Below are 25,369 nucleotides of genomic sequence, written 5' to 3'. Positions count from 1 at the left end.
AGCCTCAAAAAAGGAAGACTTTGTTGCTGCACATCAGCTGAATTTATCGCAGTTGTGAGAAAAACTGAAAACACTCCAGAGCAAATAACTCATCACAAGTGTGTTACTACATTGATGTGGTTTTCAAGGGGATCCTGACCCTTTTTTCCTGACACCAGCCTTGGTAAGAGAGTAGGTTGAGCTGCACCTCTGTGGGGCCTTGATCTCACAGGATCTTGATAGCAGCAATTCTGCTGGTTCTGTGCCATTTGAAAATCAAGCTTCTGAATGCAGGGCCTGGGCCCTTCTGTAAGTGCTGCAGATGTACACCCCTTTCAGGATTCCTCCGCTCCCTAAATTGGGACCTTAGCTGCGAGGCGGGAGAGTCTGTAGGTGGATCAAGAATGAGAAGGATGGAGAGTGCTGAGGAAAAGTTGCTGTAAAACTGTGGCAGCTCTCCCAGTTTGGGAGTGATTCTGGACTGAAAGGTTTTGAGTGGAGACACAGCCTGTCCCAGCCACGGGGGCAGCCCTGGCAGCTGCTCCAGGGCCCCTTTCTCCCGGCCCACACTTGGGAGAAGGAGCCAGAGAGCAGCCAGTAGTTCCAGGCTTGTTGCAGCAACAACATCTGTTTCCTAGGTGCACTTTGTTTCTGAAGAGGCTGTGCAGCACGCTCCATCTGCGCCCTTCTCTTTTTTTTTCTTTTTTTTTTTTTTTTTTTCTTTTTCTCTTTGCCGCTTGTGCCGCGTTCGGGGCGGCCCTTAGGGGAGGCCGGCGCTTCCCGGGAGGACCCTGCGCCAGCTCTGTGCCAGCGCTGCCTGTCGGGCTCTTTGCACCCGGAGCAGTATTGTCAGCATCTTGACAGCTGGCCGGCTGCATGCTTATTAGTTACTACTTTCCTCTTGCCCTCCACCTCTCCTTCGCCTCCCTAACCACCTCCACCCTCTCCCTTCCCCCGTCCCGTTCCTGCCCCATCGGCTGGCCAGCCCTTCGGGGAGCCCCCAACCTCTCCAGATTAGAGCTCTCCAGGGACTTCGTCCTTTTGAAAGGAAGAAAGAAGGAGGAAAAAAAAACCAAAACAGAAGGAAAAAAAAAAAAAAAAAAAAGGAGGGGGAGAAGGAGGGGAGGAAAAAAAATTTATTAAAAAAAAAAAAAAAAAGAGAGAGAGAAAAGAAAGAGGGGGAACAGAAGAATGAAAACAGACCCAAGGGGCAATAGTCCCTCGAGCCATTTCACTGCATTACAATGAATATGGACTCTATTAAGCTCCGTTCTGCCTGTTAGTGTTTCCCAGGGCAACACAGCTCCCATATGGCAAGCATGCAGCAGATTAGGGTAGGCCTCCGGGCTTCATTGAGGGCCCGAGGCTTGACTGGCAGTTGAACCCCATCCTTCCCCCCCCCCCTCCTCACACTTGACACTGCCTGTGTTTATCTAAAGCAAAAAGGGCCCGGGTGGGAGAAGGGGGCATTTGGGGGGTTATTGTCCCGGGCAATAGGAGAGGGCAGGGAGAGGGGTGGGGGGGTGATGAGGGAGGGAGGTGGGATGGAGGAGAAAAGGGGTGGGGGGGCGCAGCCCCTCATACATATTCAGGAGGTGTCTTGAATGGGCAGAGGAGAAATAAAGCAGATGGAATTCATGTTAAAGAACAGCCACAATCGCCCTCCAAAAACAAGGAGAGAAAAGCGGGCAGCCTTAAAGGAGCGTAGGGAGCAGCGTTTATCCAATTAGCAGGGTTGTCAAATTGAATTTACTCAGAATGGAGGGGGAAGCTGGGGGGGGGGGTGAAAGAGGGAAATTAAGTGTCTAGGGCATGGGGGGAGCATGATATTGAAGAAAGGAGGTGGATTTTCTTTTTTTCTTACGCTTTAGCCTTGTCTTTTCAAGGACTGGAGCTGCTTTCAGGGCACGCCAAGGGGCAGCAAAAGCCAGTGTGTATACTCTGTTTTAGCACAGGGCTCCTCTCCCGGTAACTGTGGAAAAAAGGACGTGTACCTGTGGGGCAAGGCCATCCTTGCATCCGTGGCCTGCCCGCACTAGAGCTGTCCCCAGCTGGCAGGTCATGCCACCCTGGGATCACCGTGCCACAGGCAGTGCCCAAGGTGAGCCTCACCCATGGTGGTGCCACTGCTGTGGGGACACTGGGGAGCCCGTGGCAGGTGTGAGGGTGGCATTTCTTCTTCAGGCAGCCTCACACTTGCTGGCTGATGAAATGCCAACATGAAGGGGTTTGCTGGGTCTCAGCAAAGTCAGCCTGATCAATGCCAGCTGGAAAGTGGCGCTCAGTTCAGAGGAGCTGTTGGATGGAGAGCTGCCAGAAACTGCAGGCCTTGGGTCCTCAGGGATATGAGCAAAAGTCAGACAGGCTATGAGAAGGCTTTGCATCCTGTTGCTAATTCAAAGCCAGCATGCCCAGTCCTCTCCCTGGTGATGCTGCAGGCTGTTATGGAAAGAAACTGCTCAGGGAAGTAGCTTCATCTTGAGGAAGACAAAAAAAGTTACAAAGATGTTTGCATGTTTGGTTTGTTGCTGGTTTGGTTTGCATGAGCAGTTCTGTTCAAGGAAAAGAGATGTTTTCCCCGCAAGTTTACTTTACTTTTTAAAGAGGTGTCTGTTTCTCAGGACTTGCTTGAATAAAACTGTGATTCTTTTTAGGGTCACCCAGTTGCAGTTTTTAGGCAAACTCACTGATCTCTAGTGGTTTCGCCATGCCAGGTTTTATTCTGGATATTTTCTTTCTGAGTATGAGCATGAATTTATCCCAGGCTTTCTCTGTTGTGGCTTTTTGATGGACTCTCTGAGCTCACAAGCAACTGCTGAGAGAGTCTTTTTGCCTAATCACTTTAGAAAAGGGAGAAGGCGACCCTCTCATACAGTTAGTCAAGGGCTACGTTAAAAGAGCTAATGCACTCTGAAATCAGCTCTCAGTGCTACAAGAGGGAAAAACAGGCAAGCTTTTATCCTTGTTTCCACAAACACTGTGCTACCTCCTTGACTTCAAACATAGCAGTATAATATTGGTTTCTGCCTTTCTGCCCACTCCTGATACCAGCTTTTTCCCATTTGGGATCCTGCCACTCCCTATGGCATCTGCACACCCATCCCCATCAGCTGCCCATGATGTTCTGTGGGAGAGGAGCTTCTGTCCTGCACCAACCTGTCCTTTTCCCAAACCCTTTCAGAGAAAATGAGCCTAACTTATCTGTGTGAAATTAATACTTTGAAATGGGGACTGGGGTTGGGTAGAGGTTAATTTTGCCCTGTGGGATGTTACTGTTTGATGGGTCAGGGAGAAGCAGTCAGGGATGTCCAGATTGCTGTCCATGCCCAGGAATCCTCTAGGGACTTTGCAGCTGATCTGCTCAAAGATGTCACCTGGACAGTATTTTTGCACCTAGAGGATTATACAGTTGTACAGTGGGATTTTTCAGAGGGGATGGAAAGCATTTAGCATCCAAGAACAGCTTGCTTGATAGGATGGAGATTCCTATCAGAGAGCTTTTGATTTCCAGCCCCACTTGCCACTGCTTTACTGGATAACCTTGGGCCAGGTTAGCTTCCTCTTCTAGCCCTCAAGATTCCTCAATTTGTAAAACAAAGGGGTGCTGTTGCCCTTTTCTTTTTCACGTTTTTTTTTTTTTTTTCCAGTGGTTTTTGCTTTAGGCAGGAAAAAACTACTGTGTTGTATTAAAAAGTAATGATTACAAGTAAAATTGGCTCATAATACTGTGTAAGACATTGATTTTTCTGAAAAGCTGAGGTCTCAATGTATGAAACAGAGAGCTGGGAGTTTCACTGTCCCTACTTGACCTGCTGGAAACAGAGAGCAGCTGCAGTGAATTCTCCAGCGTCACCCAGGGTGTCCCCAGCTGGTAGCGGGACTGCAGTTGCTGCAGCCTTTCCCTGGGTGCAGAGCAGTCCTTGCCCCTTCCCGCTGTTCCTGCCTTGCAGGAAGGAGTTCCCAAGGTCCGTGTGAGTGACACAACCCCACCCGCTGCCGTGTGCGTCGGTGCCTCCGCACAGCTCCCGGCCTGCCTGGGCATTCCCGCAGCCTTCCCACCATCCGTGCCTGGGATGTGTGCTGCGGGATGCTGCCCCGGAGCTGGAGCACGGGCTGGTTCCTATTTGGGAGCCTTGTAAATTACCGGCAATGTGGCAGTAACAAGGGCTGCTTGGCTGGCCCTTGTTAAGCAGGAGGGGGCTTGGGGCTGTGAGCTGCATTTCCTCAGTAAAACCTTCAGTTTCTAATCAGCAAACACCTCTCCTGCGGCCTGTGCTTAATTCAAGTCCCTTTTTCCTTTCGAGATTTGTCACCCCCCCGCGCAGGCGCGGGCCTTTCTTCCCTTTTATATCCTCACCTCTGGTTTTCCTTCCTCGCTCCGCCGCCTTTGCCGTGCCCTCCGCCGCCGTGGCACAGCTGGGGCTGCAGGCAGGGGCCTCGCTGGCCTTAGGTGTGTGGTGGGAAGCTGAGCCGACAGATTTTACACCCCCACCGCCCCTCCTTAACTGATTAAGCTCTCGTTAATTTTGTTCTCTTAATGGCCCCTCTTTTGATTTACTGGGCTGTCTGAAAGGGACTTAGAGCTCCACCGACAGGAAATTGTTATTTTAACCTAGCAGAAAAGAATTTAAAATAAATAAACAAACAATTTTTTTTTTGTTTTCCCTCCCTCTCGAATCTCTTTAAATTACTTTAACTCTTTCTTTTCCTAGATAGCAATTAAGCAGGAGCTGTCAGGAGTGGTGTTATTGGTGGCTGCAGAAGTGCTGCAGCCAGGGGCACTTCACAAGGAACCTGCCTTGGGGAGAGGAGGCAGCAGAGCAGGACCCTGGCATGCAGCAGCCCTGCAGCCCCTGGTGCAGCCTCTGGGAAGTCAGCTGGGGTGCCTGGGGTCTCCTCCACTTCCCACCTCTGCCTTCTTTCCCACTGCAGTCCACTCTGGTGCTGCTGGCAGGACACGAGGCAGATCGAAAGCTGTCTGATTGATAAAGTTCCTTGCTTTGCATTATTGCAGCCTGCTTAAGGACAGCATTTTCAAAAGAGGTCAGCTCCCATTTAGGCATCGAAGTAAGTTGGTTGCCTATTCAGGAGTGCTCAGCATGTCAAGAACTGAATGCTTTTGAAAATCTGGCTTCAATTGTAAAAGCTGAGAATTTCAAAATCTGGCCCCAGATCCTAATAGTTCTTTTGGAATTGATGTTTTCATTCATTTTCCTCATTATTTTTATGCTGGCCATTTACTTTTTGTACTTCACTCAGCTGTGAAAGAAATGGCCACATGTCCCTATTTAGAGCTTGTACTCTTGCCTGGAGGTTTGGGGAGGTACCATGCATACACTTGTTGCAACACACCTTCTCTCCTCATTCTCTGCTCAGTACTGTTCAATCTGCCTAGCGCTGTGGCCAAATTTTTTGAGCTCCCCTTTTTTTTCTCCCCACCTATTGCTCTTCATCTTTTCACAGACCTGGGGGCAGCCAGTTCAGTCACTGCATCCATGTGCCTGGGTGGTCCTAGCTCACGAGGGGTCTCATGCACAGTGCTGTGCCTTTGGCTTTGCCCTTCTGGCCAGAGGCTCTGTGCAACGCAGAGCTGCAGGGAGGTCTGGTTGGGAATATCTTTGCCTACCCCCTCCCTCAGCCTGGGCTCTAGGGAGCAACTCCTTTCCATCCAGCATTTTTCCATCCTGCTGCCAAACCCATCCAGATAGGGGGAATGAGTCAGCTTTGCTCCATAGGCTTCCAATGCTGAGGAGCCAGACAGTAAGTCCTACCCCAAAATGTTTCTTCTGCATCAGTGAAAGGCTTTCAATCTCCAGTAAACGTTAGGGTGTGAGGTGTTTTTAAGCCTGAACTACCTCAAAGTCTTTTCCAGATGAGTGTAATTAGTGACCATAACTTGTGCATCAGCAGTGGTGTCAACACTGCATGTTGTGGTATGGACAGACCCAGGGCACTTTTACAGCCACCATCAGTGGGGACTCCCCGTGGTGGCTGTGGCATAATGAAGGGTGCTTTGGTGGCTGTCTTACATGGAGAAATAAACTTGAGCAACTCAGATGGGTCTCCAAGTCAGTCAACTAAAATATCCTGATTGACTTGGAGCTGTCAAGTCACTATGTGCTGGTTGGTGGGGGAAATTTTGAGACTCTTCTCAGGTGAGGAGAGTGAACACCAAGAAGGATGAGGTGTGTGGGAGGGAAGTTACTGTCTTGTCTCTGGCACTGGAGTTTCCCCACAGGGATTTCCACATGTAACGGGGCTGTGGCCTGCAGTAGCTGGAGTATGGCCTAGGTTCTCTCTGGATGCCTTCAGGATATGTCCAATGTCTGAACTCCATCTATGCTCCTGGATGCCTGCAAGCCACATTGGGCCATGCCAAGCTTGACTTAATTTATTCTGCCTCTCAGTAGGGCTTGTCATCTTGGCCTCACAGCCACTGTACCCATGTTTCTGTAACTCCTGTAAAGAGCTGCCTTGGGCCAGCCAGTGCCCTGGATTCATACTGGCCTGCAAAGGGCCATGTAAAGATGCTCTTTGTGGCCTTTCCAAACTCCAGCAGCATGTTGCTTTGCTTGATGTTTCTTCCTTTTGAAATCACCAGCTCTGAGGAGGTTTATCTTTCCTCTTCTCAACTTTATGTGTCTCTTCCATAACTTCTCCTTCAAGCAGAGCTCTGGGATGTGGTGGGGGGGAAAGGGGACAGCTTGTGAGGCTGTCAGAGGGACATCCCAGTTTGCAGAGAGGCATGCAAGCCAGCCCGCTGGGTTCTTGCTGTTACAATGTGCATCCCAGCATGCTGGCCATGGACATTGCCCTATGCTGCACTTCTGCACCTTTGCTGTCACCAAAAGCCAAACAAAGTAATTTGAGAGTAGCTTGGTGATATTTCCCCAAATATGTGTGGTTTCCTTGCTAGCAATAATCAGCATTGCCTTGAACAACTCACCAGGCATCTCAGGGGGCGTATGTGTCAGTCCTTACTTCAGGAGTTAGGAGGTTTAATTTTGGGGTTATGATTGAAGGAGCTTGTGCCCTTTTTTGACTGAGATTGGTATGGAGAACACATGCTCAAACAGGTGATAGCTCAAGCAGTGACCATGGTGGAAGTAGGAAATACCACCCTGCAGAGTCAGGTGCTCCTGAGGATGGTGATTGTGGCTAATGAGCTGTTTGCTGCAGGGGGAGCAGACAGCGTGACTGCTCTTTGGGCTGGCTGCCATGGCTGCTTTGGGTTTGGTCTTGCGCTTCTTCCCTCTAGACATGCCACGGGAGCAATTCTGCAGTGCCCTAAGGCTTGCAGGTTGTCTTGGTGCTGCAGCTGAAGAGAGCTCAAAATCCTATGGCTGCATTGTGATGCCAGTAGAGGGAAATCTCCTCTTGACTTCAGCCTATTGCCTTTGATTAAAGATGAACTCAGTCTGACATCTGAGGTGTCTCTTGGGGCCGCTGCTGAGGTCTTTAGTCCCCCTGATCTGGCTTGTCTGCTTTAGTGTTCCTTCATGGGTCTCCAAAGCAGCTGCTGCAGTGTGCAGCTCTTCACAGCAACCTGGGTTGTGACAGGTGACCTTACATTTCTAGTTTTTTGGGGCTAGTTGACAATTTCAAGTATGAGCCTGGTGATTTGTGTAGAGTTAAAATAGGTGGTGTGTTTCAGGCAGAACTGTTAATCTGAACTATTTTCATAGGTTGAGTCTCTTAGTTAGAGTGGACTTGTACTGCTCATTTACTTTAGTGTTCAAAATATAATATATTCCAGACATAAACAAGAAGTGGCAGCAACACTCAGTGGATAGCTTCAGTGACACTTTGTTGGAAATGTTTGTGTTTTGCTCCTGAAGATTGCCCGGTGTGCATCACTGTCAATCACTGTGCCAAGTACAAAATGGAGCAGGAGACTGTGTGTCTGTGTGTGCCTGTGTACTTAGGATGGGATGTCTTGGGAGACTCCCAGCTGTGCCTGGGGGAGAGCCTGGAGAAGAGAAATGATTGCATCAGCATCTGTAGTCTCCTCAGGCCACTGGCTTGGTGATCTGGCAGTTTAGGGGTGTTGGTAGAGAAGCCAGGCAGGGCTGCCAAGCAGAGGGAAGCCTGAGGGTTTCATCCATCCTATCTCTCTTGTCATCCACAGGAATCCGCTGCCACAAATCCACTGCATCCCCTGCAGCAGCTTATGGGACCCTTCCCTGGGCAGCCCAGGTCACAGCACATGGGATGGCAATGACACGTGGAAGGAAGAGGCCCATGTTCCCCGTCCCTTGCCTCGTGCTTGTGGCTGCCAGCTGTTTTGCCAAACTGAGTGAGTTTCTTTTCTTACCCATTCTGTTTTGCCTCAGTGCTGTTTAGCGTAGCCATGCCTCACAGACAAAGAGGTTTCCTCTCTCTGCTGTTCCCTGAGTAGCCTTGACCAAAGGTCTAGGTTCAAACCCTCTTCCAGAGGAGGATACATTTGGAGTCGAACATTTCTCTCAGGCGGTGCCAGGAAGAAATGGGCTGAGGTTCATCTCTAAAAATTAGGGTGGGTATATGAGGACTCCAGGGGATGCCGCAACACAAGGAAAGGCCATTTGGAATGCAAATAGTACAGCACTGCAGCTTTTTCCTCTGTCCATTCTATTGCTGAGTCTCACAGAGCTTTCTTATTCCCGTTTTTTCCCTCTGTGCAGGTGAATCTCTGCAGGTCACAGTGCAACCTGCCTCTATTGTCCAAAAGCTTGGAGGCCCAGTCAGCCTGGGGTGTGTGGTGGACCCCCCCCAAGTGAACCTCACCTGGAGACTGAACGGGAAGGAGCTGGCTGGCTCAGACGAGGTGCTGGGAATCCACGTGGAGCGAGGGAAGCTCAGCATCACGGCTCTCACCAACCGCACCGTGGGGCGCTACCAGTGCATCGCTCGTGTGCCTGAAGGAGTCATTGCCAGTGTCCCTGCAGTGGTGACCTTAGCCAGTGAGTAGCTTCAGTTCTCTGACACCCCTGCCTTGCTTGGGCCATCGCTCACACGTCTTGAGAGCTCATCCATTCTTGCTTGCTCGTGCTGCCATCAAGGGATGACTCCTTTGGCATAGGCCCTTTTGTAGCATTTTTGTCATGGACTGGCTTACATGGTGTGGCCCAGTCTGACCCAAGCTATCCTCCTTCTACGTGGTAGGCTGCAAATCTGTCCTTCAGGGAGAAGTTCTTGCAAGACCAGGGAATGCCTGAGCTGTGGGGTTTGGTTTCCTGTCAGTTAGGCTGCCTCCTCTGGTTCCTGACTTATTGATGGAGTTTGTAAGTAGTACCTGCTAGAGCTGATGGCCCAACTGCTGCTGGGGCTGATGCCCACACAGGGTCAGTGTGTGCTAAGTTTTACTGCCTTCTTGAGACACAACTCTGAGCAAGGGACTTTGCTCCTATTCCTGAGCTTACACGCTCCTCACTGCTGCCTTCTGGCACTGGGAGACGTGTGCATGGCCAGAGGTGTCTTAGGTGGGCAATTTTTCTTGCAAGCACCTGGTTTTGGCCAGATGTTGTATGTATTTGGGCAGAAGGGTTTGTATCTCGATGCATGTGCAAAAAAGCAGCGGAGAGCCCCACCTTCTCAGAAATCCACACAGTGTTTGGTGGAGCAAGTGTGTGCAGAGGAGGCTGCCATTGCCTTGCAGTGACAGTCCCTGAGTGTAGAAAGGGCTTCATCTTTCCCAGAAAAAGGGAGTTTGGGGCTAAGTCTTAAGAAAATGAAGATGTGAAGATGTTTGTGCAAAGTGGGGCCTGGCTTTGCTTTAAAGCCAAGAACTATTGGCTTGTCACTGTTACATTAATCAGGAGTGAAATGTTTAGGCCAGACAGGGTGGGAGGAGGAGGCCAGGGAAAGCAAGGAGAGAGTTGCTGAACTCTGAAGTAGGGTGGGAGGGGGGGAGTTGTCACGGGGCCGAATCTGTTGGGGGATTTGGCCTGAGCCCCATGCTGAGATTAAGTTTCGGAGAACACATTCCAGAGCAGAAAGGGGGCTGTGTGTGCTGGTGGCCTGATAGAGAGAAGGAGAGGAGGGGAGAGGTGGATGGGATTACCAAGGGCATGATTTGAATTTAGGAGAGCAGGGTGTGCACAGCTCCTCAGCCTGATCAGCTCCTGCTTAGCTGATCCCCTTTTCTTTTTTCACTCACGTCCCAGCCTGCTACCACCAGCTCTGTCTCCTGGGAAAAGTATGTCTGACCTATCTGACTGCTTTAGCAGGGAATGGGGACAGGTCCTAAGGCACCAGAAGGCCCCATAACGTCCTTCAGGACGAATCAAAGCCTCTGAGTAGTGCATGAGCCCTCTCCAGGAGCCAAATCACCTTTGCCTAGTGTGTGCAAAAGAGAAGGACTTGGTCATTGCTGTGTCCCTGTCATGGCAAACGCAATTCTGGGAGGAAGTCAGGAACACCACTCAGTGGAGCTCACAAAACTGGAGCCAGAGGCTGGATGATCAAGCAGCTAATCCATTGTGGAAAACCCCTGTGCTGTGCTGCACGGGTCCGTCGTCCTCAGGGGTAGCTGGGGATGGCAGAGGCTGCATCCCACACACCTGGATAGCCTCGGGTGATAGAGAGCACCCAGATGGGGAAGATACAGCAGTCAGTGAGTAAAGAGAGATAGGGCATCCCAGTGAAGGTGTGGGACTGAAGGTGTGGGAGGAGAATCTTCTGGAGAGGTTCAAATAACCAGTCTCATGTTCATGAGCTGGAGTCTGCTTGCAGCAGTGGTGTTGCTCTGAAAGAACAGGGAGCACCACTTGGTGGTGGGACTGAGTTTGAAAGCTGTGGTAGCAGCTGTGGCCCAGGCTTTCTGTCCTGCTCCAGACCTCCTCTATAGGACCGTGCTCAGAGCTGATTCAGTGATGACCATGGTGCGAGGAAAGCCCCTGGCAGGTCAGCTTGCAGTTGATAAATCTCCTCCAGATAACCTTCAGGGCTGAAAGAAAACCCTCTGAAAGTCTTAGTTCCATCCAAAAATTATTTTGGGGTGGCAAGGGGAAAGTGAAACTGGAATGTGTGAATGAAAGCGGTGGGGGGAAGAGGGCGATGGAAACATTTTCAAGGCTTGGGTTTATTTTGGAAGAGGACCTGGAGTCATTGGAAGAAGTGACTTGCTAGGTTTTGAGGAGTGTAGGTAAAGTTGTCTGGCCAACTTTTAGGCTATTTCCCCTCCTTTCTTTGGGCCTTGTTTGAAGGAAGGAGTCTGGAATGCCCCAGGCTCTGTATGCCTGGTGCCCTGGGGCCTGCTGTGCTTTGCTGACAGTCAGCAAGCAGATAGCCATCACTGCAGTGCTGGCAGCCACGGTGTAGCCCTGGGACTCACACCTCCTTCTCTCATCTGAGCCAATGAGAGTGATGCTGAGGCCATCTCTCTTCACCCTGGCTCAGAGTGCTGGTTGAAACTTGCACTTAATTTCTCCAGCAGAGATAAAATAACTGTTGTTATCCAAGAGGTAGAGGGAGGAGGGATTTGCAGAAGGGAAGGATTTCACAAAGTGACAAAGGGAGCAGCACTTCAGGCATTACTCGGTCACCACTAAGTCCAGTTAGAGATGAACTGGAGCTCCACAGCAGTTGGAGCACCTTGGCAGCCCATGGCATGTCAGTGCAGGTCACACCTACTGATCGGTGCTGGCCTGATTGTGGTGCACAAGATCAGCCCTGCAGGCCCCAGGGCAGCACTGCAGTCTGGGACAGCTTGTATGGATAAAACAGGAGTATCCCTGGTTTTCCAAACCAGGCTTTAAGCCTTGGTATGAATGAAAGCTGCAAAGAAGAAATGTTTTCTGTGCCTGATTCTAGGTGGCAAAGTTGCCATCCTGCCAGAAAGCCCTGCCCCAGCCCCTCTCCTGGGCAGAGGTGCTGTATGTAAAAGGCACAGCTGCAGTGGGCTCTGGCGGGGCTGAGTGATTCCACCATGGACTTGTACGTGGTGCTGAGGGCTGGTTCTGTAACAGCCACAGGCTTGGAAGGTCAGGAGCTCTTCATGGAGCTCACAGGGGCTACTGAAGTGCAGGGCTGAAGCAAGGCTGATGAGCAGAGGTAGCTGTGTAACTCCCAGAACTCATCTGTAAGCATAGAAGATCAGGGCATCAAACACAGCAGCAAGCCTGACCTGGATAGACATGATATTTGAAAACAAAGCAGAAAAATAGATGAGGGGTGCAGTAAAAGAACTCCACCTGTTCCAGTGTCCCTGTGGCCGGGGGTGTGGGGTTGCAGGTAGCTGTGTCCCAGGAATGCAGTGGGCAGGGGTGGCTCATTGCCCTGTTCCCTCCATCAGTGCCATGGGTGAGGTCAGTCCTCGGCCTTGTGGCAGCACGTGTGGGAAGCTGGGCCTCACCATGTGGAGCTTCTGGGCAGTGACCTTGCACGGGGTCAGGCTGGGCATCCCCCAGGAATTTGCAGCTGCTTTCTGAAGACAACCCCATTCATTTTCCTCCGCTAGGGCCTCTTGGCAGATACTCCCCAGAGGGAGGGAGGGAGGGAGGGATGGAAGAGGATAGCTGCCTGTTGGAAAAGCATATGCAGAGCAGGCACGGGAGCTCTGGTCCCGGGGGCAGAGGCGATGTGAGGAGGGGAGAGAAGGAAAACACAGGTGGAGTTTTGTGAACCATCAGAGCTGTGGCTCTGAGGAGTGAGATGGCCCAGGGCAGGGGTGATGAGCTGGGGTGGGTATCAGTAGGCTGGAGTCTGTGGGGCTGTGCCTGTCTCAGCAGGGTGGGAGGAATCTGGTGATGACAGCACCAGTGCCCAGGCTCCTGTGGTGCTGGCTGGACGGGGAGTGAGAGCCATAGCCCTAGGCTGCTCTCACAGCTGAGGGGGGAACAGTGGAAGGTGCCTGCCCCCAAGCTGGAGGACCCTATTCCTGCCTATTCCCCTTCCCTCCCTTTCCTCTTTCACTCTTCCCTATGTCAGGGAAACCTTTTACCTTGGGGCCATCATTTCATTTACTTTTGCTTCTTCTCCAGATTCATTTATGGTCTCCCATTCATTTAATCAGCTCTGTCTTGCCTGCCTCGTTGCTTGGCCCCCAGCCCTGGGACTCAGCTGGTTTCCCTCCCCAGTGACAGCAGCACAGTTGGCTGCAGAGCTGCACCCCAGTTCACCCCATCATGCCTCAGAGCTGGCTGCAGATGGACATGAGCAATGGCCTTTGGTTGCACTCCCTCCTGAACAAAAAAAGGGGGGGAAAAGCCCTCTTGTCCCAGCACAGCTGGGATTGGCACTGCTCAGTCTGTCTGTCCGCAGCACCTCCCGGACAATGGCTGGGAGATGAGGATTTGCTTCACTGTGGTCAGGCGTGTCTTTTAAGGACAAGAACATGGGCTGGCACGCTGGGTGCTGCCATGTGAGAAGGAAAACCCAACCAGTGAGAGGGGATGTGGTTTCTCCCAGCTGCAGTGGTTGTTAGACTCCAGTGCAAATTGCATGTTAGATGTGGGGCCTGGCTGCCACTGACTGCGCAGCTGAAGGGGCAAGTGCTGCATATCCCCCTGGCATGGATCCTGTCCTCCAGCCCTCCCTGCTGGTGGGGGACATGCATGGTCCCCCCACAACTCAGAGGCAGCTTGTTTGAACCCCCCAGGATGAAGCTGGTTGTCTGAGCTTGGCACTGTGCCCTCTGTTTTGCTGTGCTGGGGCCAAATGCAACAGGATGTGTGGGGGAGCTTGTCCCATGCACAGAGGAGGACGGGGTGACCCTGACCACCCCTCACCAGCTCTGGCTGACCCATTGGCCCTAAAGGATGGCTCTACATGCCCATACCAGTGGTGAGCGGGGCAGTTGAGATTGCCTGTGGCCAAAATCCACTGGCAAGTCAACCAGTCTTGTTCTCTGTGGGGAAGCAGGAATTTAGGAGAGTAGTTTGGCAGGAAGCTCGTACACTTGGCATACGAGAAAGTAGTTTGTCCCAGTTCTGCTATTTTTCCCCTCTCCCCTGCCAGCTTCACTCTGCTTCTCCAAAGGCACCTGGTTCTTGCTCCCCCAGCCACCCCAGGATCCCTTCCTTTCCTCTGTTCTTTCCCCCATTGTCTACAGTTTCACCCCTTGTCCCTCACTTCTGGGCTTGAGGGGAAGCCAGGAAGAGCTGCAGCTCCCCACTGTGGGGCTGCACCACGCACAGCTGTGAGATGTGGGCCGAGCCACCATCTGGGGGGCTGCCTGGGAGAGGCCCCCACACCTGCCCAGCCCACAGCCACCCCAAGGGGTGCCCTGGCACAGGGTCATCATTTTCCATCTTCAAGACGGCTCTGCTATGCCAGGCCCTTGGGTTTGCTCTTTTTCCAGGCTCTTGGGCCCCTTCTTCTCCTCAGGGTATGCGTGCACGTACACGTGCTCGTGTAAGTGTGTGTGTGCAGATCCCTGCCAGCATTGCTGGAGCCTGTGCCTTGGCTCCAAAATCTTAATTTGGCTGTGATGAATCCAGACCACCAAGGCGCACATTAATTTTCCTGATGCTCGTTTATATTTTGTTGATCAGCAAAACATGCGCAGTGTGGGCAGGCAGACCCTGGGCTTTCGCCACTTCTCCACCTCTTTCCATTTCTGTGGCTCTCACTGTTTTATTCCTTGATCAAATATAAAAAGCAAAGAGGAGAAAATATCCATCATCGTTCCCTGCCCTAGCAGTAACTTTTGTTGGAGGGGGAGCGTGAGGCGCTGCCAGCTTTTCACAAGTTAAGAGTTAACTTTCATCTGGCTTTAATATCCAATGGAAACATGGCTCCCATCCTCAGCTTGTCTTAAAGGATTAATCACATTTCTGAAGTTCACCCGTATCCCTTCTTTTTATTATTTTTTTTAATTGAACAATGCCAAGAAATTCCAGAAGTATTAAGCATGTTCATTGCAAATCATTTTTATGACATTGCAAAACCTCCCCTTTTCTTTTCAACCTCCTCTCCTCCCCTCAGATCTGGGCCCGGGACCGCTGGCTCCCCCAGCAGCCGCCCGACAGCCCCTCCGCACCGCGCTCGGGGAGGCTTTCTCGATGCCTTGCCAAGAGAGCTGGTTTTTATTTAAACTCCATAAAGGATCTTGCTTTAATCAGAAAGTCTGCTTGAGAAATTTCATGTCACTTTTCCATGACTGTGGGTGGGAGAAGCTTGGAGCCAGAGTTGTCTTTTGCTCTTGGAGCGCTGCTGCATTTCCCAGAGAACAAGCCCCGCATTTTTCTGCTGGCTGGGGCTGCCAAGGGAGGCTGCCGGCCGCCCGCCCGCCGCCAGCCCTCCTGCTGCCCCCCGGCCCCAAACTGCCCGAGGGCACGGCTGCCACGTCCTGGGATGGGTTCTGGGGCCGAGGGAGCTGTCGACAGCACGAGGCTGTGCCCTGGCTGCAGAATGCAACACACTGCATTAGACTGGGGTCTGATCCAGAATTAGTGGCATGCCATTCAGGAGATCTGTTAGCCCTTGATCCTGGGAAGAGGCACCAACCTGAGCCTTGATATGACAGTGTGACCTGTCACCTGTGACAACAACCAACTGCGGGATGTGCTGTTTTCACTAGGGGTGAAAACACCTGGGCTGGTGTACAGCATTGTAAAAATGCACGAGGGACAAAACCTCCTCCCTCACAGCACAGGTGTCTGAGACAAACTTCAAGCTTGCAGTGCGTCCGCAAGATTTGCCATCACGCCCAGAGAGAATGGAAACCAGTTTTCTCTCTGAAAAGTTTGTTGGGGCCAGGTTGGCATACTCCCTGCCCTTCCAGATCCATGGGGTTTTGCTGCAGTCCTTTCCTCCTGCTTTAAAAAAACAGGGAAAAGAAAACAAAAGGTTAGGTACCCCTTCTTCTTAGTTCCTGTGCTTCCAGTCCTGCTACCCACATCAGCCCAGCCAAGGTGGGAACTCCCATCACAGCATGGGCAGAGGGATGTGGTGAGACAGGGTTTTCACAGCTGCTTTAGGGAAGGAGCAGCTGTGCCATGTTGAGGAGGAGCTGGTTTTCTTTGCAAGTCCCTGTTCTGTTAACTGGAGCTTGGGCACATGTGTGGTTAACCAACTTCCAGCTGAAAGATATTTGATTGGAGCAAGAGTGCCTGGAACAGAGATGCTGATTTCTCAGGTGTGGGAGGAGCTCAGGGAGCATCACACACTTCTCCCACCTGGCATCTGTACACCCTTGAAGCAGGCTGGGCTTCCTGAGTTATGACTACAAAGTCAGCTTCTCAGTAGCAGGACAGCAGCCATGTGTGAAGTAGCAGGCAGCAGAAGGACCATTTTTGGCTGCCCTTCAGTGCTACAGTAAGTTGGCTTATTTTTTACTCTCAGGCCAGGATTTTTCACACCCAGTTTCCCAGCCCTGGAGCAGGCAGTTTCTCCAGAAGCTGTGTTTTAAGTTACTCATTTTGTAGGAATAAAGGGGGGGTAGGGAGGGGGAGTTGTGAAAGGAAGCCAGTTTCCCTAGCTGCTGGGGTCACAGCAGTCCTCTGCCAGCACCACGAGGAAACAGCCCCGAGTTCATGGGGAGAGCAGGAGCTGATGCTGAGATGTTTAGCCAGCCACTGAGATGCCTTGTCTTCTGCTCTCTTTGCAGATCTCAAAGATTTCAAGTTTGACGGCCAGCATGTGATCGAGGTGGATGAAGGGAACACAGCCGTGATTGCCTGCGACCTGCCCGAAAGTCACCCCAAGGCTCAGGTCCGCTACAGTGTGAAGCAGGAGTGGCTGGAGGCCTCCCGAGGTGAGCGCACAGAGGTCTGTCCCAACAGGACCCTCAGTTTCACCCTTCCTTACCAGCAGTAGCTATCTCTACCTGCTGCCTCCTTGTCCCTTTGCCACCTGTCTGAACACAAGTTACTTCAGGGTCCCTGGCATGATCTCCCTGATGTCCATGCTGCCTGGGACATCATGGTTTTTTCTTTCCCCCTCGTCCACCTTTTCTTCAGGACACTGCATGTGTTCCAGGAGGCTGGACAGGAGTATATCTTGTGATCATGTGCCACTTTCTTTTCTCTCTCTCTAGACAATTATCTTATTATGCCATCTGGAAACCTTCAGATCGTTAATGCCAGCCAGGAGGATGAGGGGACTTATAAATGTGCTGCCTACAACCCTGTGACACAGGAGGTGAAAACTTCAGTCTCCAGTGAGAGGCTCCGTGTGAGACGTAAGCCATTCTCCCTTCACCGCACATCTCCAGCTCTGGGGGCTGTCTGGTACAGCTGGCTTTCTGTGTGAACCATTATCAGTTGCTGAGAAAACTCCTTTCCAGCAGCAGAAGGCCCAAGGGCTGCTCCTGGAGTATGTGTATGCAGCCCTGGGGTTGCCATGCTTCCTTAGGATTGGTTCTTGGTGGTAGGCGGGCAAAGGCCCTTAGCCCTTTGGCAAAGTGGCTTTGGTGTGTGCAGAGAACCCTTACAGAATGTCCCTCTGGTCCTGCATTGCCATTTACCATCCCAGCAGAGGAAAACAGCCTGCTCTACCATTGTCCCTACTTACCCACTGCACAGGATGCCCTCCCACCATCCGCCTTCTTTCCCACGCACCTCCTTCCTCCATCTCTCCTCCCCAGGCTCCACAGCGGAAGCAGCCCGGATAATTTACCCTCCTGAGGCTCAGACCATCATTGTCACCAAGGGCCAGAGCCTGATCCTGGAGTGCGTGGCCAGCGGGATCCCCCCGCCGCGGGTCACCTGGGCCAAGGATGGCTCTGGCGTCTCCGCCTACAACAAGACGCGCTTCCTGCTCAGCAACCTCCTGATCGACCCCACGAGCGAGGAGGACTCGGGCACCTACAGCTGCACTGCCGACAATGGCGTTGGCGAGGCCGGTGCCGCGTTCATCTTCTACAACGTGCAGGTGTTCGGTGAGTGCTGCTGGAGCCATTGTTTCAGGAAGGACTTGGACATCTCATCTTCTTCTAGGGGAAGATACTGGCGCTGAAGCACTCTTCTTCTCCCTGGACAAACCACAATGTAATGCAAACCCCTACTTGTGGTTCCAGTTTCCGGGAGACCAGACTAATTCTTTCTTCAGGGCTGTAGTTCCTCCTTCTTGGCTCCCACCATGGGCTGAAGATGATGGATCCTCCTTTCCTCTGCAGAAGCTCTTATCCTGTCATTTGTGGCACTGCTTTTGTTCTAATACTTTCTAGTGGAAGCCTGATTGCTTTTTAGACATATTTGACATTGGCTTAGGGAAGACACTGGAGTGTCTTTGTTTTGTTCTGTTTTTTGTTCTTTGTAGGGAAGCTCTGTGTGGAGTGGAAAACGTAAGGGATACTACACCTCAGATATTTCTACCACACATAACTTCCCAGTCTCACAATTTTTAGGGAGATTAAGCCTATGTTTCACAGATTGCATTTCATCAGGTGCCAATGTGGTGTTGTGGCACAAGCACAGTCTTCGCAGAGTAGCATTTCAGCTCAGAAAAATGGCACTCGTCTGATGTCATGTGAGAGGGCAGATGGCCTTGGGCTACCTCCCTTTGCAGCTTATGTGGATGCTGAAGGGGAGGGGCACTGAAGCAGACCCATGTGGGCCCCCACAAAGGGAGTAGTGGGACTTTAGGGTAGGAAACAATCACTCTGCTCTCATCCCTGTCAGAGAGGAAAGTGCAAAGCCATGACCGTGCCATGCTCCCAGCCAAGTGGTGCTCAGCTGTCTGTGTTTGTTCCTCACACAGAACCCCCAGAGGTCACCATGGAGCTATCCCAGCAGATCATTCCCTGGGGCCAGAGTGCCAAGTTCACGTGCAAGGTGCGAGGGAACCCGCAGCCCTCAGTGATGTGGCTGCGCAATGCGGTGCCGCTGTCGGGCAGCCACCGGCTGCGGCTGTCGCGCCGGGCACTGCGGCTGCTCAGCGTGGGGCCCGAGGACGAGGGCATCTACCAGTGCATGGCCGAGAACGAGGTGGGCAGCGCCCAAGCCATGGTGCAGCTGAGGACAGCCGGCCCGGGTAAGCCCCTCTCCCCAAAGCCATGGCCATTCAGTCACAGCCCGACAGACAGGACAAAGACACGGGAAGGAAGCTGGGGTGTTGCCCCTGCTTCCTATTTAACCTGCGCTGCAGGCGCTTCTCTGCCTGAGGTCTCCATATCTTTCTGTGGGAACACGTGACACTAGTTTTGCTTCTAAGGGTGGGGCTATGAGTGCACATTTGGGTGATCTCTACACAAGAGACACAAGACATCTAGGTGTAGTGCCTCACCCCATGGCTTAGCTCTGTCTCTGAACTTGCACTGAGCAAGAGCCTAAAAACTGAATTTTCCTGGAGTAGGAGAGGCACTACCCGATTCCTTGGACCCTGTTGAACTTACACAGTTCAACTTACCCGAAGAACTGCAGAGAGACAGAGAACCCTGTGGTTTATAGCAGGGGAAGGAGGGATTGTTGCCAATACCTTTTTGAGTGGTACAGCAGGCAGCACCGCACAAGGGGCTCACAGCTGTGCCTTAACCACAGACTGGGATAGGTGTTTACCCTGCTGTGACACCTTGTTTTCCAGGAGCTCCACTCAACCCTGGGCAAGATGCCCATCTGGACTCAGCTCAACCTCCAACACCACCTTCCAGGGACAGTGCCTTAAAGCTGCCCTTGGATACAGCTGGACTGCCAAAGCCTGGGACAACCCCTCTAGCAGCATCTCCACAGTGTGCAGCCAACAAGGGGCTGGTGACTCCAGCCGAAGCCCCCATCATCCTCAGTTCTCCACGGACATCCAAGACAGACAGCTATGACCTGGTGTGGAGACCCCGGCCTGACAGCAGAGCCCCCATCCTCTATTATGTGGTGAAGCATCGCAAGGTATCCCTGTTTTGCCCTGCTCCCATCTTCCCTCTGCACCATTCCTTGGGTGGGGTGGTGGCCTCACCACGTGTTTCATGCTTTGTGGGCAGGGGCACCCATCGCTCACTGGTGGCACTGGTTAGTGGGACCTCCTGAGCTGCAGCCTCAGCCTGCTGAGGTGTGATGGATACAGGATGTGACAGGAGGTTTGCTGAGCTATCCAGAAAGAGCCCAGTGGCAGTGCCTGCCTGCCTAAGAATGCAGAAGGCACACGCACACACTTCCCAGTAGCTTCCATGCCCAATTCCCAGTTGTATGTTTGCACAGGTAGGAAGCCCTGAGGGCAGGTTGCACAGTGACTTGTTCTGCACAGTGACTTGTCTTGGCACAAGCCACTGGAGCATCTCTGCCTTGAACGGGCTGCAGGACACAGAGCAGCAGCCTCTCCGCTGCATGTGGCTGCTCTGCTCAGCAGCACTGAAGTGCCCATGCTCAGTGAGTGTGAGGAGCCAGCAGAGAACTGTCATAGCCGTGCTGAATCCTCTGGGAAGGTCCATATCCCCCAGATTTATTGTTGTAGCTGGAAGCAGTGCATTGTGGTGGCACATTGCTTGCAGGTGGCACAGTGTGAGCACATGGTGCACGGCCAAGTCCTGCTGGAGCCCATGGGCTCCTCCCTCTAGGATGTGTCATGGCACCACAGGCACAGTGCAGGCACAGCTGTACCCCAGCAGTTTCTTTAAAAGGTGGAGCATTGTTGAGGGAAAAATTCTGGTTTTGAGTTCTAAAGTATCTCATCCATTTTGCTGGGGATAAGTGGGAAAAAGAGGCTTGAATTTTTTTGTCTACTGCTTTTCTTTCCTTTTGGGTAGCCAGGGAGTTGCAGTAGAGAGGCAGGTTTTGCCTCAAACCCCAGAGGGTTTGAGTGTTTCCAAAAACATGCCAGATCGCATGTTTGGGATTTCCACCCACTGCAAGGCACTGTTTTCATGTACATGTGAGTGTATGTATCCATTTTCCCAGAATTTTTTGCTTTTGTGAAAATATAGTGTAATAAAAGACTGTTACAATCCTTGATTTCTTTCTAAAAAAAAATTAAGATGAAGATTTCAGCTAACCATCTCTTCAAAGAGTCCTTTAAAGAGTCCTTTAAAACAAAGGGAGAAGAGGCCAGCACAGGAACACAATAGGGCAAGCTTAAATAAAAAACAAAGTTGCCAAAAGCATCGCCAGACTATTGGCTCTGGTTATCTGCCAAGGAGAGATCTATTCTCCAGTGGTGTATCATGTAACTACCAATTCTGCTTGCAATCCTAACTTGCAGCCTTGGAGTTTGTCCATATTTGATTTGTTTTTCAGCGCTTCACCTGGAAGGGGCTGTGGGGCAGTGAAGGTTACCATGGGTCACTGCAGTTTGCAGTAATATGTTTTCAGTGTAGTCCAAATTCTCAGCTGGAGACTCTTTCTTGGGATGCTTAAGGATTGTGTGGGAAGGAATTAGTCCCAATAACCCTTAAACGTGTTTTAAAAGAGTCCCTTTCTATCCAAGATTCTTAGGATCAAGTTATGTAATGATCTGGTTTTGACATTCTGACTGGAAAAGCATGTGTGTGGAGAGGGAAGGAATCAATTTAGCAACAAAAGAAAAGGCTCTTTGTGTGGAAGACAGCTGTAAAGAAAGTTAGACCTACTGACAGAAGACCCGCATTTGTGCTGGGCAAGGTTCTGCTTCTTCTCTAGAAAATGTCTGTGAATGTCTCTTTTTACCCTGTTCCTACACTGCCCCAAACTCTCAGCAGCCTGCAAGCAGTCAGATGCCATGCAGCCCTTATTTTTGTTTCTTAAGAATTTCTCTTTCCCTTTCCTGGATATTAGCAGCCTTTAGGGCTCCCCTCCTTGGCCTCACAACTTTGCAGGCTCAGGAATAAAAATAAAACAAGGCAGGCATTAATCAGTCAGTGTCAAACGCTTGGGGAAGATGAATGATACAGCAGAGTCTTGGCATTTCCGTTCTGTTGCGTTGCCTGCATTACTAATTCTCCTTTTGGCACCGGGTCACTTCAGTGTCCTGCCTGTTTGCCTGCAAAAATATTATCTTTGCAGCTGGGGAGCAGGAGGAAGGTTCCACCTTCCCTCCCCCTCTGCATGGGGCACTAGGGTATCACAAAAAAAACCCCTTGTGTTTCCAAGCTTTTCTGAGGGCTATGGCCATGCAGTCTCTTCCCTGCAGAAACCTTTGCTCTAGCATTATGGTTCTTCATTTCAGCCCCAAAGTAGCAGGGGTGAGGCTCGATAAAACTCATTAAAACAAAGTTGTGTCTGGGTACCTCATCCCACAGAAATGGCCAGTGTCTAAATGAGCAGCTCAGCAGCTGGGCTGCAGAAGAGATTTGGCTCCTAAAGCAGCTCAATCCTGTGGCTGATGCTGCATTTTGGGGGCCGCTTCTGCTCTGGAGATTTGCACACATAGAGTGTGTAAATGGTGTTATCAAAGGGAACCAGAGGATAGAACAGGGCTGACTGAACCCTGGGGTCAAGAAAACACTCTGGGGCTTGGGTGACTTGTCCTGCTTATACCTGAAATGCTTTGTAAAATCAGGCTGGAAACATCTCCTTCCTTTGCCAAGAAGGACGAGAAAGGAGGTGTGGTTGGTACAAAACTTACTAATAAAGTTTCTGAGCTCAGTGCCCACAAGAAGCCCAGCCTGCCCCAAGCTCTGCAGCACCTGCATTGGTCTCTCAGCAGGTCACCAACGCCTCGGACAGCTGGGCTGTGAGGGATGTCCCAGCCTCGCAGCACCGCCTGACCCTCACCAGGCTGGACCCTGGCAGCCTCTACGAGGTGGAGATGGCTGCTCACAACTGTGCTGGCGAGGGACAGACAGCCATGGTGACCTTCCGCACCGGTAAAGGACAGACCTTCCCTGGGGTCCCTTTTGCTCTGAGTCAGGGAGTGGCCCTCTGAAACATCCTGTCCCAGCCCTGAGGCACAAAGCACCAGCCTTTGGACAATGGGAGTGTTTCTGCTCTGGAAACCCATCTGTCCTCAGCTTAGAGCAACTGTCAGAAGGGAAAGTGGAAGGGTAGGATGGGGAAAATTCTAACCCAATCCTCTGTGTGAGTTGGAATAAGTCCCTTCTTGCCTTGGTGTCTCAGTTGAACACCTGCAGAACTGTAGAAAATGTGTCTTGCATAAATGTCAAGAGATTGTTTAATTCATCCTCTGCCTGGAGACAGAAATCCAGCAACATTTCAAGAAAGCCAATTAAAAGTTGTAGAAAATTAAATTTGAGGGGTATTATTAACAAGTCTGCCCCTTTAGCTTTAGTTCTTGCCAGCAGGCTGAGTGCTTCGAGCCCCTAGGGCTGTTAGAGTCCAGGAAGTACTTACCTCCACATCCTGTCTGGGAACATTTGCTTTCCTCATCACAGCAAAAGTTAATTCTGAGTGTATCTCTCTGTTACTGATGCCACCTCTCCTTTCTGCACAGGCCGGCGCCCAAAACCAGAGATTGTTGCCAGCAAAGAGCAGCAGATCCAGAGGGATGACCCGGGCACGAGCACGCAAAGCAGCAACCAGGCCGACAACAGCCGTCTGTCCCGTAAGGCCCTCCCTGAACTGGCACCTGGGAGGGTGGGGGGTGCTGGGTCTCTTGGGGGTGGCAGTGGCCAGGCATGTTGGGGTTGAAGTCTCCGCCGGGTAAATCAAGAGTGCAGTGCTGGATGAGTGGTTTCTAGCTTCTGGCAAGGAGAGGTCCTTTTGGACACCCCTGCTACTGGCCTTGGCAGACAGCAAGTCCTGGAGCGCAGGCAAATCCCACTGCCTGGCCCCACCTTTAATGCAAGGATGTCTCAGCAACTCTCTGCCTTTTTCTGAGTTCCACACAGAGGGTTTAGAAAGCCCTGTCTTGAAATCTGTGAATGTGTGAGGCACAGGAGCAACAAATTGCACTGCACCAGTGGGTGCTGAAGGAGTGTGAGGGAGGAACGGGGACCAAGTTCCATCCTGCATGTCCTGGCATCCTCCTCTCTCAGCCAAGCCCTGGCTAGGGGCAATTAGTTCCCATTCTACAGGTGCAGAGTGCTCCATTTGGGTATCTTGCTGCACTGGAGAAACATCAGATCCCTACTCGTCAGTCTAATTTCTTGTTTCCCACCTTGTCTGTATCATGACTATTGCCTTTATCATTTCTGTGAAATTCTCTCCTTCAATCCTAATCCTGTGAGGTCCCATCCTTCAATCTCCCCCATACTTATTCATTTGTTGTCTTTATTTTCATATCTTTAGCTCCATTCATCTGTTTTCCTCCCATCTTTTGATTGTTTTCCTGTCAAATTGCATTTCCACAGTTCAGAACTTTTCCTTTTTCCTTCTCAGCTGTTCCTTCTCAATCTCTTCTGTTTCTGTCTCCTACACTTGGTTGTCCCTGCATCAGTCTCCCCCTGCTCACTGCTTCCACATCACCCAGGCTTTTTGCTCTGTCTCCAGCCCTGCATCCACCTCTCACACTGCTTTCCCTCCCATGATGGGTGATCACACCTGAAAGTTTGTGTCATCCCACTTGAGCCGGGAGTGGAAAAGCAGCAAGATGTAAGCAGGAGTAAAAGGTGCTTGTGGGCACAAACTGAAAGGCCTGAGAGTTTGGGGGTGCCAGCTCTAATGAAGAGCATTTAGGAATTGCAGAGCATGTGGCTGGGTGCAGTGTAGGTAGTCCTTCACCTGCATACCACTGAGCCATAGGATCCTCCAGACAGGGTGAGCAGAACATGTTTCACGTCCTGATGTCCTTCTGGGTCCCTTGCAGCTCCAGAGGCACCGGACCGTCCAACCATCTCCATGGCCTCCGAGACGTCTGTGTACGTGACCTGGATCCCCCGTGGCAATGGCGGGTTCCCCATCCAGTCTTTCCGCGTGGAGTATAAGAAATTGAAAAAGTTGGGAGACTGGGTTCTGGCCACCAGTGACATTCCACCCTCTCGCCTCTCTGTGGAAATCCCAGGCCTGGAAAAAGGTAGGCAGGTGCTCTCCTCCCTGCTTCCTGGAGGTCTGTAGGAAGGCTGCAGGGTCCCTGTAGGATGGTTAACGATCTGTCACGTCCTGCTCAGCCCTGGCATGTGTGAGCAAAACAAAGCTTCCCTGACTCCTGCCCTAGATGCATGGGGAAAAGGCTGCAGATGCTTCTCCAATTTCTCCAGCTGCAGAGACCAGCATAGGTTTGACCTCCCTCAGGGAGGCTTAGGCATGTTTTTCTGTATTACAGGATACAGTTACTAAAGGCATATGCTTTTGCCTTTTACAAGACAGGACAGAACTTTCCTTAGTTACAGGCAAGACAGATGGGCACACAAATCCTGTTGCACTTCACATGAGAAAAGATTTCATCATGGAGCTGAACAGCTTAGAAGGGGAACATAACTACCCCAAACTAAAGATCAGTAAAATTAAGTTTGAGTAAAAATTACGTAGGGTTTGAGTTTTGAACTGATGTTTATGTACTTAATTCCCATGGAGTAGAGGAAGAAGATGATGTTTTCATACCTGCTTTCAGGCCAGGATATCCTATCAGGCATTTCTTAACTCCCTGCACACCTTCCAAAACTGCTGTCTGACCTTTGGACCATCCAGACAGGAATTGGAGAAGGTAAATAAAAGCAGGCTGCATC

At 51.3% G+C, this 25,369-nt stretch overlaps 1 protein-coding gene across 1 annotated transcript in view; it reads left to right on the top strand.

The window, feature by feature from the left end:
• BOC (BOC cell adhesion associated, oncogene regulated) overlaps positions 1-25,369 on the top strand; it is a 54,223-nt gene that overhangs the window by 23,060 nt on the left and 5,794 nt on the right. The window contains exons 2-11 of the mRNA XM_058045565.1: positions 8,108-8,275; positions 8,643-8,921; positions 16,511-16,657; positions 16,940-17,083; positions 17,489-17,782; positions 18,604-18,909; positions 19,429-19,724; positions 22,453-22,612; positions 23,197-23,307; positions 24,511-24,717. Of these exons, the coding sequence (XP_057901548.1) occupies positions 8,191-8,275; positions 8,643-8,921; positions 16,511-16,657; positions 16,940-17,083; positions 17,489-17,782; positions 18,604-18,909; positions 19,429-19,724; positions 22,453-22,612; positions 23,197-23,307; positions 24,511-24,717 (2,029 nt within the window). The 5' untranslated portion in view covers positions 8,108-8,190. The remainder of the gene's footprint in view (positions 1-8,107; positions 8,276-8,642; positions 8,922-16,510; positions 16,658-16,939; positions 17,084-17,488; positions 17,783-18,603; positions 18,910-19,428; positions 19,725-22,452; positions 22,613-23,196; positions 23,308-24,510; positions 24,718-25,369) is intronic.

This window comes from Melospiza georgiana, chromosome 2, assembly GCF_028018845.1.
Source record: "Melospiza georgiana isolate bMelGeo1 chromosome 2, bMelGeo1.pri, whole genome shotgun sequence".
NCBI lineage: Eukaryota > Metazoa > Chordata > Aves > Passeriformes > Passerellidae > Melospiza > Melospiza georgiana.
Note: the sequence above shows the minus strand (reverse complement) of the source record. Positions and strands in the feature narration are given on the sequence as shown.